At 42.4% G+C, this 12,416-nt stretch overlaps 1 protein-coding gene across 3 annotated transcripts in view; it reads right to left on the bottom strand.

Annotated features, from left to right (window-relative positions):
- The window catches only part of ADPGK (ADP dependent glucokinase), a 36,912-nt gene that overhangs the window by 1,509 nt on the left and 22,987 nt on the right, over positions 1–12,416 (bottom strand). Inside the window, exons 5-7 of one of the 3 annotated variants that reach the window (XM_007197757.3) lie at positions 11,952–12,148; positions 11,231–11,329; positions 6,039–6,152 (exon numbers count right to left, since the gene is read on the bottom strand). In XM_007197757.3, the coding sequence (XP_007197819.2) occupies positions 6,039–6,152; positions 11,231–11,329; positions 11,952–12,148 (410 nt within the window). Of the gene's footprint in view, positions 1–6,038; positions 6,153–6,990; positions 8,592–11,230; positions 11,330–11,951; positions 12,149–12,416 lie in introns of those variants that run through there. The other 2 variants (XM_007197755.2, XM_007197756.2) reach the window with 2 other exon arrangements.

The raw sequence follows: 12,416 nt of genomic DNA, 5'->3' as shown, positions 1-12,416 counted from the left end.
TAGAAGATGGAAGAAAAAAAGCATTTTTGGCATATTATGCTTGTTATTTCGAGAAAGGTAAAAATGCAACTGAAACGCAAAAAAAAGGTTTGTGCAGAGTATGGAGAAGGTGCTGTGACTGATCAAACGTGTCAAAAGTGGTTTGCAAAGTTTCGTGCTGGAGATTTCTTGCTGGAGGATGCTCCATGGTCGGGTAGACCAGTTGAAGTTGATAGCGAACAAATTGAGACACATTCATTGAGAACAATCAACATTATACCATGCAGGAGATAGCTGACATACTCAAAATATCCAAATCAAGCACTGAAAATCATTTGCACCAGCTTGGTTATGTTCATTGCTTTGATGTTTGGGTTCCACGTAAATTAAGCAGAAAAAACCTTGACCGTATTTCTGCATGCAATTCTCTATGTAAACATAATGAAAACGTTCTGCTTTTAAAACAAGTTGTGACAGGGCGATGATGAAAAGTGGATATTGTACAATGTGGAATGGAAGAGATCGTGAGGCAAGCGAAATGAACCACCACCACCACCACCGAAGGCTGGTCTTCATCCAAAGAAGGTGATGTTGTGTATATGGTGGGATTGGAAGGGAGTCCTCTATTACGAGCTCCTTCCGGAAAACCCAAGCGATTAATCCCAAGTACTGCTCCCAATTAGACCAACTGAAAGCAGCACTCAATGAAAAGCGTCCAGAATTAGTGAACAGAAAATGCATATTCTTCCATCAGGATAACGCAAGACCGCATGTTTCTTTGATGACCAGGCAAAAACTTACAGCTTGTCTGGGAAGTTCTGATTCATCCGCCGTGTTCACCAGACATTGCACCTTCGGATTTCCATTTACTTGGGTCTTTACAAAATTCTCTTAATGGAAGAAATTTCACTTCCCTGGAAGACTGTAAAAGGTATCTGGAACAGTTCTTTACTCAAAAAGATAAAAAGTTTTTGGGAAGATGGAATTATGAACTTGCCTGAAAAATGGCAGAAGGTAGTGGAAGAAAACGGTGACAACGTTGTTCAATAAAGTTCTTGGTGAAAATGAAAAATGCATCTTTTTACTTAAAAACCAAAGGAACTTTTTGGCCAACCCAATAAAAAGACAGTAGAGAGGGGGGGAAAAAAAACAGATGGAACGAGGAGAAAATAAATAGCAAAATGTTAAATGTAAATCCAGTCATGTCAATAATTACATTAAAATGTAATTAGACTTAAAAATGTAAGTGGACTAAACATTTCAGTTAAAAAGCACAGAAAGGGTAAAAAAAGCCTAGTACTATATTAATGTTAGATAAAGGAGACTTCAAAACAAGGCGTGTTACCAGAAATAAAGGGCATTTCATAATGATAAACAGTCAATTCAGTAGAAAATCATAAATATGTACGCAACTAACATTACTTCACAGTACATCAAGTAAAAATTGATAGAATTAAATCCACGATCATAGTTGGATATGTTAGCACTTTTTCTTTCAGCAACTGATGATAGAATTAATTAGACAAAAAGTGTAAAAGGACATATGGGCCAGCTTGTCAATTTCTGTTGACATTTATAGAACACTACAAGCAGTAACTGTAGAAAATACATTCTTTGCAAGTGCACATAATACATTTAGCAAGACAGACCAAATACTGGGCCATAAAATAAGTCTCAGGGGCTTCCCTGGTGGCTCAGTGGTTGAGAATCTGCCTGCCAATGCAGGGGACATGGGTTCGAGCCCTGGTCTGGGAGGATCCCACGTGCCGCGGAGCAACTAGGCCCGTGAGCCACAACTACTGAGCCTGCTCATCAGGAGCCTGTGCTCCGCAACAAGAGAGGCCGCGATAGAGGCCTGCGCACTGTGATGAAGAGTGGCCCCCCCCCACTTGCCGCAACTAGAGAAAGCCCTCGCACAGAAACGAAGACCCAACACAGCCATAAATAAATAAATAAATAAAAATTTAAAAAAAAGTCTCAAAAGTCAGTCAACAGATTGAAATTTACAGAATATGTTCTCTATACACAATGAAATTGTATTAGAAATTAATAATGATATCTAGAAAACCTACATATTTGGAAATTAAACACACATACTTGTAATAAGGAAGAAATCAAAAGAAATTAGAAAATACTTTGAACTGAATAATGAAAACAAAATTTGTAGGATTCAGTTAAGAGCTGTGCTTACAAGGAAACTTAGAGCTATAAATGCTTCTATTAGAACAAATGAAAGGTAGAAAATCACTGATAAAGGTTTCTACCTTAAGCTAAAACAAGAGCAAAATAAACCCAAAGTACAGAAAATATTAAAGAAAAATCTAAGAAGCCAAAAGTTCTATGAAAAAACACACACGCACAAAAACTGACAAACCCCTAGCTAAACTGATGAAGGGAAAAAAGACAAATTACCAATATCAGGAATGAAAGAGGGGATAGCATTTACAGGTCCTATACGACATGGAAAAGATAAAGGAATGTTATGAAAAATTTTATGACAATAAAACAACTTGAATGCAATAGACAAAATCTTTGAAAAATGCAATATACCCAAACTGAAACAAGATGAAATGTAAAGGCTTCATAGGTCCTATCAAAGGAATTGAATCTATAAATCAAAAGCTACCCTAAGCAAACTCTTGGCTCAGATGATTTCACCAGTGAATTCTATTAAATCCAGTCTTACAAAAATTTTTAAAAAACAGGAGCAAGAACTTCCCATTATGCCATGAAGAAAATAAAAATCAATCTACAGATTGAGAATATATTCAAGGAGAATATATTCACAAAATACATCTGACAAAGGACTTATATCCAGAAAATATAAAAAACTCCTACAACTCAATAATAAAAAAACTAATAACCCAAACAACATACAAAAAACCAAATGAAAAAAAATGGGCAAAAAATTTGGACACCTCACGAAGATATACGAATGGCCAGTAATCATGTGAAAACGTTCTTTGTCCATCGTCAAGGAAATGCAAAATAAAACCACAATGAAATACCATTATGTACACATCAAAATGGCTAAAATTAAACACTGACAACTCTAAATACTGGCAAGAACAAGAAGCAACCAGAACTGTCATGCATCATTCGTGGGAGTGTAAAATGGGCCATCCACTTTGGAGAAAGGTCTGTCACTTATCTCATGATATACATTCATCCCAGCAATTCTACTCCCATGTATTTTTACCCAAGAGGAAGGAAAATGCCCATACAGACTTGTCGATAACAACATTATTCATAAAAGCCCTGAAGGGAAACACCGTATTCACAGTGGAATACTATTTAGCCACAAAAAGCAACAAACTACATGCAACAACATAATCTCAAAAACATTATGCTGAACGAAAAGGGTTTTTACAGCTACAGTAATTAAAACAGTATGGTACTGGCACAAAAACATAAATATAGATCAATGGACCAGGATAGAAGGCCCAGAAATAAACCCATGCACTTATGGTCAATTAATCTACAACAAAGGAGGCAAGAATATACAATGGAGAAAAGACAGTCTCTTCGATAAGTGGTGCTGGGAAAACTGGACAGATACATGTGAAAGAGTGAAATTAGAACATTCTCTAACACAAAAATAAACTCAAAATGGGTAAAGACCTAAATGTAAGACTGGATACTATAAAACTCCTAGAGGAAAACATAAGCAGAACACTCTTCGACATAAATTGCAGCAATATCTTTTTGGATCTGTCTCCTAGAGTAATGGAAATAAAAATAAACAAATGGGACCTAATTAAACTTAAAAGCTTCAGCACAGCAAAGGAAACCATAAACAAAACGAACAGACAACCTACAGAATGGGAGAAAGTATTTGCAAATGATGCAACTGACAAGGGGTTAATTTCCAAAATATACAAACATCTCATAACAGCTCAATATCAAAAAAACCCCCCAAACAACCCAATCAAAAAATGGGCAGAAGATCTAAAAAAGACATTTTTCCAAACAAGACATACAGATGGCCAAAAGGCATGTGAAAAGATGCTCAACATCGCTAATTAGAGAAATTAAAATCAAAACTACAATGAGGTATCACCTCACAACAGTCAGAATGGCCAACATCAAAAAGTCTACAAATAACAAACGCTGGAGAGGGTGTGCAGAAAAAGGAACCCTCCTACACTGTTGGTGGGAATGTAAATTGGTACAGCCACTATGGAGAACAGTATGGAGGTTCCTTAAAAAACTAAAAGTAGAGCTACCATATGATCCTGCAATCCCACTCCTGGGCATATACCCAGAGAAAACCATAATTTGAAAAGGTACATGCACCTCAGTGTTCATTGCAGCATGATTTACAATAGCCAAGATATGGAAGCAACCTAAATGTACATCGACAGATGAATGGATAATGAAGATGTGGTACATATACACAATGGAATATTACTCAGCCATTAAAAAGAATAAAATAATGCCATTTGCAGCAACATGGATGGACCTAGAGATTATCATACTAAGTGAAGCAAGCCAGACAAAGACAAATATATGATACCGCTTATATGGGGAATCTAAAAAAATGATACAAATTAACTTATTTACAAAACAGAAAGACTCACAGACATAGAAAACAAACTTATGGTTACCAAAGGGGAATGGGGGGGGGGGAGATAAATTAGGAGTTTGGGATTAAAATACACACACTACTAAATATAAAATAGATAATCAACAAGGACCTACTGTATAGCACAGGGAACTCTACTCAGTATTCTGTAATAACCTATAATGGAAGAGAATGTATCACTGCTGTATACCTGAAATGAACACAACATTGTAAATTTCAACAAAAATTAAAAAAAAAAATCAGTGAGGAAACAAAAAAATAAAGAGAAGAGCTTTATACAAGAGGACTAAATACTGTATGATTCCATTTCTATGAAGTTCCAGAACAGGCAAAACTAATTTATGGTGAAAAAGATTATAGTGGGTGCTTCAGGGGGCTGGGGTTGAGGGTGAGGCTGAGGATAACTTGGAAGTGGCCTGAGGGACCTATCTGAGATGATGGAAACATTCTGTATCTGGATAGGCACTTGGGTTAGATTAGGTATATACATTTCTCAAAACTTACCAAATGGACTTAAAATTTGGTTTCACTGTTTGAAAATCTTTACCTAAAAAAAGACCAAAAAATAAAATGTTAAATTATCATTGTGGTAGCTTTTCAATGATTTTCAGTAGTCCTAAAGAGACCCAGAAAATTGCCTGTTCAGTTTAGTAATAGTAACTGACAATTATTAAACTTTTATATACATGCCACATACTGTGCTAATACTTTGCTCCGCATTCCTCTTTAATTAAGAACCCTACGAAGGTAAGGACCATTACTAGCCCTGTTTTAGGGATGAGGAAAAATGAGGCTCAGGAAAGGTACCTAGTCCAATGTCATACAATACTCACCACCTCAAACCCTGCACAGAATTTGGATTTCTTCTGCTGATGAATAATTACCTCTGCCCCACTCAAACTTGACAGAGTAAGAGAATAAAATGCAAACTGAATCTGCGCAATAAATATTACTGAGTTTTGGCTGAATTCTTATCTTCTGACAGTGTTTTGTGTGCTGCAGCTTTTCCCTGGGTGTTAAATCAATTTCAAGGGAATTCAAGAGTGAGTGTTAGAACATTTTTAGGAAGGATCATTTTTCACCGGGCACCCTTTCCAGTCCAGGGGATTTTCAAGCTTTTCTTCTTCATATAAAATCATACATGGAAATCTCTGTAAAATATAGCTCAAAGCAAAGGGGCCTGAAGCTCCACCTCTTGTTTCTCCTGCCTTTCCAACTCACTTCTGGCTCCACCTGTCTGTCCTGGGTGATACAGCCCAGTTAATCTTACTTCCAAAGCTTAGCCTACTTCTCAACAAGGTGGGACGTTCACAGAGGGGTGCATGTATATTCATATCTACACACACACATTCAGGAATACAGAAAGTTTTACAAAACAGTACTTAAAATAATTATCCCCATAATGTATGATGCACTTTGATACTTTCTATAAACACCAAGTTGATTTAGTAATGATTAATCATTCAAAACCCACCTTTTGAAAAACACTGCTCTGAGGTACATGCTGCCCACGTCTCCTGAACGTCTTCCTCGACATCACCAGTGAAAACTGGAGAAACGCTGAGAATATGCTAAGGACAGGGGCTGCCTGTAAGAAAAAGGTCACATGGAGAACACTGCTGCTTAGGTTTAGAACGTAAGTGATGACTTGTTCTAACTCTTCTTGGGAAAATAGAAATCTCTTCTCACTTAAGCTTTTCTAAAAATAGACTAGAAGGTGGTTTAATTACTTTTAATTGAGCTTCAAGGCAGACTGATGAGGTAGCAGCCAGAGACTTTAATAAGCTACTTGCTTTGAATTTCAAGCTGCATAATTCTCTAGGCTTAAGTTGTCTTTGAAGGAGTAATCAAGCCTTTCCTTCTCATGCAAGGCAGGGGGAAGGTCATAAATGGAGAACTTGAGGTAGCTTTGAGATTCCAGAAGCTGCTGCTGTGAGCCCAGCGTGAATGATTACCTGTGACCTAAGCTGGCCTGCCACCAGATGACACGTGTCTATACTGCTCTTTGAACACACTAAGAAGGCTCACCACACTCTTTCCAACTGCTGGGTCATACTGGCTTGACTACTTGATACTAGTATCTTCTGTCACTTTATTTTTTAAATTTTTTTGGCCACACCGCACAGCATGTGGGATCTTAGTTTCCAGACCAGGGATCAAACCCGTGCCTCCTGCATTGGAAGCACGGAGTCTTAACCACTGGACTGCCAGGGAAGTCCCTCTTCTGTCACTTTAAACCAGAGGACAGACCTACAGCTCAGACTCAGTGTGAGGGGCTGCCTAACCTAGTGATGGGGAAGACAAGATAATCAAACACCTCAAGAGCAGAGGAACATGTAAGTCACAAGTCAAGATCAAAATGATTTACGTTTTATATGGCTCCAGAGTCATGGTAGAAATGAAATCAATCACAAACAGACTTAGGATTCCTGAAATGTAAATTGTTTTTAATATTTAAAAGCACGCTGAAGTCTCCTTGATTTATAAAAAATAAATACATAACATGACATTTATTCATGATCCTGGGACTCTTATGAGGTCAAACTCTTTAATGGATGTGATGTGTCAATGTAAAACACACATGATCTGTTATACACCCAGAAGCATATTCCAGTTGTAAAATGCCTTCAAGGATCAGAAAGAACATAGACCAGTCTTCTACTGCAGAAAGCACGTCCAGAGCTGGGCAATGAGGTTGGGCCCAGGCACAGGAGCCTCTGACCAGCCAGCCTACAGCTAAGGAGCCAGGGCAGGAAGGCACAGCCCTTCAGCTCACAGCGCCACCCTGCAAGCCAGCCAGGCTCCTGACCTGCAGAGTGACTGGCTCCCTCAAGGGAACCACGAGGCTCCCAGCCTCTGCTGTGTCTCTGAAGCACAGGAGGGCCTGTTTTGTCCTTACTTGTGGCTCTGCCCTAAGTTTGAGAGCAGAAGACTGAGAAGGTGTGCTCATTAAATTTTTTCATTAGGACACTGAATGGAAATCATGATCCTGCCATGGGCGCTGAGCTGAGAGAATGTGAGAACTCACAATGCACTTCACCAGAGACAGGGGAGCGGGTGAGTGAGCATGCGCTTCCGAGGTGGGCAAGGAGGAGTGCTTTCTCCAAACCGACATGCTCTCGAGGGTAAAGAAGTCAGGACTAAAATACTTGAAGAGGGGATCTGGGAATCAAGTTTTTACCCCTGTAACACACAACATAAAAAAAAAACAAAACAAAAAACAAGAAGAAAAATCCAGTCTTGTTAGTAAATAGCTGAACTTTGATTAAAACCTGAAATGTTTCTGTGTAATCGTCAACTGGCTGGAATGTATCTGGTACAGTTTAATCTGCTGTTGTTTCTTTGGCTGTCTTTCAATTAGATCTAGAAACGGTTTTGACACTCTCAATTCTGTTTCCCAAACCACTTAATTCCTGTCATTCTTAGGTTGGCTAGTTTTCCTCCTTCAGAAAAATGACCCACAACAATCTTCCTACTAGTGAGGGTGTACTTCTGAATAAAAGAGTCCTTCGGCTGAAATGGCATCTCCGAGGCCCACAGTTCGAACAGGATCTTTACACACCAACACTGGTGTGAAGTGGAAGGACACTCCCTCCCTGTGCCATTTGACCACTGGCTCGTTTGGGTTTAACATGACCCTGGAGCCGGCCTCCGAACGGGAGGTCATGAACTCGCGGGGCGCCTTCAGAGACACTCGGCGGGTGTCTATGGTTTCTGTCGCGCAGGCCTGCGTCCCGGCCACGCGAGCTCCTGCAGCCACGGCCGCCAGCTGGTTGGCCCAGTGTCCATCCACAGTTGCCAGGATGTGGTAGGCCAGCGTGTGGAAGTGGATCCTGGTGAGGTCTGAGGCTCTGCTTTCACTCTTCCCATGTTCCTTCAAGATCCAAAAGAGGATGTCGCTGACCACGCCCACATCAGGAACACCGGTCCAGGAAGAGAGGGAAGAGTGAGGTCCAGATGCCGACTGGCTGAGAAATAACAGCTCCTGTTCATTCAGCCCAAGGGAAGTCACAGCAGAAAAGACCTGCTAACAAAAACAAAATGCGGGTCTTTTTCTGATGGACATCTAGCTCCTAAGTATCCTAGGACACAGCCAACGACTAATGTCAGGGAAGGCAGGTAGGGCCGGCATCTTTCTTCTTTACCACAAGACTCCCTGCCCCTGAAGTCTGCGGGGGGAAGTGACAGATCAAGGTCCCTGTTTTGGCTATTACACCTCTATCTCCACGCTCATCATCACTTGCGGCAAACTGGAAAGTTGCAGTAACTCTGTATTAGAGCCAGTCTTCTGTTTATATGCTGGGAGACAAAGGCAGAGGTGTACGCTCTGTACTGCTTTCCACGGTGCCCAGTTTTTGCCTCTGCACACACAGCAGAGGCTCTCACCACTGACGGAGCCTGACTCTCGGTTCCCGAATGTCAGCAGGTGTCACACCAGTACAGTGGAGAAGCCCACAGGCAGGGTTGTAAGGGTTCCTCGCACACAACACCAAGAAGCAAGGAGAGTGGCTTCACGTCTGATCTAAGCTTTCTAGGCAGGTGTGGGTTAGGAAGACTGAATTTAGTAATAACACTGTGTGTGAAAGGGCACCAAACAAGAGCCATGGTTTTCTATCTTGAGGGGTACCACTATGTCCACCTTACTATCTTTCTTACTTAGCACTTCCTTCCTTAGAGCCAGGGACCTGCATATGGTGAATGTTTGTGCAAGAGAGATGAGCCCTGTGGGTATGTAGGGGTGTGTGTGCACGTGCATATATTTTTTAAAAAATCAAGGGCCTGGGAATTCCCTGGCGGTCCAGTGTTTAGGACCCCACACTTTCACTGCTGAGGGCGTGGGTTCAATCCCTGGTCGGGGAACTAAGATCCCACAAGCTGCACAGTGTGGCAAAAAAAAAAAAAAAAAAAAAAAAATCAAGGGCCTGTCCCTTTGCTAATGTAACACCACTTCCGTTTACTGCATGTTCTGTGTTAGACATTGAGCTACTGGCTCTATTTCATTCACTTCTTACTGTAACGCTCTGAGGGAAGGAGGTATTGCCTCCATCTTACAGATAAGGGTACTGAGGTTTAGAAAGGTTAAGTAGACAGTTACACAGAAAATGAAATAAAAATGGCTTTCTAAAGAAGTGAAAAAATAACCTCAAAAAGAGAAATATGAGAATAAAAATTATACCGAATGGGACTTCCCTGGCAGTCCAGCAGTTAAGACTCCGCGTTTCCACTGCAGGGGGTGCGGGTTCGATCCCTGGTCAGGGAACTACGACCCCACATGCTGCAAGTTGTGGCCAAAAAGTAAAAAAAAAAAAGATACTGAAAAACACCAGGAGTGAACCCTAATGTAAATGATGGACTCTGCGTGATGATGACATGTGAATGTAGGCTCACTGACTGTTGCAAACGTCCCACTCTGGGGCAGGGGATGTTGATGGGGGAGGCTCTGGGTGTGGAGGGCAGGGGCTACATGGGGCTCTACCTTCTGCTCACCTGTGCTGAGCCTAAAACTGCCCTAAAAAGTAGTCTATTAAAAAAAATTATTCTGAAATACCACTTTTTACCTGTCAGATTGGCAAGAAAGCATGTTTTTAATCACACTCCAGTGGCAAGGATATGAGGAAACAAGCACTTGTAGAGAATTCTAGTGAAAGTAAACTGGTACAGTGCTCATGGATGGGAATTCTGCAATATCAAACTTACAAATGCTTTTTGTGCCCCAATCTAGCAATTCTACTTCTGAGAACTTACAATACACATGTACCTGCTCATGGGCAAAATAAACTCACGTACAAAGTTACTTGCTGCAGCGCTGTATGGTACAGCAAAGGGCAGAGAGCCAAATGCCCAGCTTTGGTTGGAGTTAAAGACATGGGATGCACCACACGCTTCTTCTAACCACGTGATGACAAAGAGATCTCCAAAACGCATCCAGTGGAAAAAAGCAAAGTGTACAACAGTGTATGCAGTATGCTATGCTATCTTTGGAGGTAAAAAGGGATGAAAAAATAAGGCTATATTCCCATATTTGCTTATATACGTACACAATAACTCTGGAGGGATCAGGTGAAACCAGTAAAGAGGTTACTAACAGTGGATACAGGGGGCAGGAGGAAGCGAGACTTCACTCTGTATATCTTTTAATATTCTTTGAGTTTTGAACCACATGAATATATTACCCATTAAAGAGGTTAAATAACAATAAAATGAAAGGTTAACTAACCTGCCTAAGTTCACAAAGCTAGCGAGCGGCAAAGCTGGCATTCCAACCCTGGTTTCCAAAGTCCGTGCTCTTAAGCGTCACACTCTTGGATTTATCTGATCATTGCTACTGTCCAAAGGCTGAACACCTCAGGGCCTGATGGTGAGGGAGTGAAGCATCCCCCCAAACTTCCTTTCTCTGAACTTCTTGAAGTTCAACTGAAAGCACCCAAGTTGGGCTTTCAGTTTTCTCCTTTGAGTTCTGCTGCAAAAGGCATTCACTTCCAACTTCCCCATTCCAGAAGGAGAAACACGCCCCAAGAACCCATCAGTAACACCGCCATATTCCTAATCTAGTAGGAGATCCTGTTCCAGCACAGTCCTGGCTCCTGGACTTGGATCTCATGGACCCAGGTCTGAGTGAGACAACACCCACACCTCAGTGACCCCCGCGTGCTGCCCGTGGGTTACCTGATGCACAATGCTGCTCATGAGCTCCCTGTTGGTCATGCTGGCCAGCTCCAGGTGAACTGGAATACCCGTGGGGATGTCAGAAATGGAGGTCATGACCTGCAGAGACAAGAGGAGAGCACTGCCATCAGAAACAGAAGGAAGTCAGGTAAGAGGGAAGGAACAGGTCCCGAGAGGCAGTGCATCCTCATGAAAGCTCCCGGCCACGTGGGCGGCCACAGACACTGTGGACAAGGGAGGCCTTTCCCATCAGGGAAAACGAGGCTCTGCAGAGAGGCACTGGGGTTAAGGACTCAGAGCGCACAAGGAACTGCCCCTGCACGTTCACGCAGCCAGCCTCTTCCTGGGGACCTAAACCGAGCAGTCAGCTTCAACTGCTGTGTGAATCTGCAGCACAGCTGATGTGAATGAGATGATACAGAAAACATAAAGGACACAAACTACAAACACTGCAGTTTGCAGCCACGTTCAGTTTAGCACGGGAAGCAGAGGCTCAGGCAAGACGATGTTCTCATCTGTCCTATGCAAGATGCTGCCCGTGCCTGAGAGAACCCCATGAGGAGCCTCGCTGGAGCGGGAGGCAGGCTTCTCGGCTGCCACGACACGTCCCGGGAGGTCAGGACCCAGGGCAAGGCAGCGCAAGCTGCAGAGGCCGAGGGAGGCAGGGATCTGAAGGAAAACACTAGCTGCAATCTGTGAAATTCCGTAACAGTGCTATTACCTCCAAGAGTCTCTTCCTCTGGAACTCCTTGCTTTGTCCCTCCATCATGTGCAATCCAGAGAGGACCACCAGGTCTGGCTGAAACTCCTCCAGGCTAGACACAAACACCTCCAGCATATTCATGGCCCCGTTGGAGAGGTCGTGGGAGAAGATGAATCGGTTGGCATGGGGAGCTTTTAACTGGCCCCACTCCTCCCCTAGAAAAGCCCAGTCAACACAATGGGAAGAAAAGGAAGAGGCTTTAAGTCTCCTAGCTGTGCGGGGGCTGGCGGGGGCCTCACTGGAGCCTTGGCTCTGGGCAGGCTGGCCTCTGGCTGAGGGGACCCTGGCTGCCATGGCCTAAGGGAAGCACGGTGCCGCAGCCAGGAGAATGGTGGTCAGAAAGAAACAAACCCAAAACCCCAACCCCAGCCCCACAAAAACACAGAAACACAGCACGGGTGCTGTGTGCCTTTGTCAAGGAGC

This window comes from Balaenoptera acutorostrata, chromosome 3 (assembly GCF_949987535.1).
Source record: "Balaenoptera acutorostrata chromosome 3, mBalAcu1.1, whole genome shotgun sequence".
Classification (NCBI taxonomy): domain Eukaryota; kingdom Metazoa; phylum Chordata; class Mammalia; order Artiodactyla; family Balaenopteridae; genus Balaenoptera; species Balaenoptera acutorostrata.
This window is presented reverse-complemented; position numbering and strand designations above follow the sequence as displayed.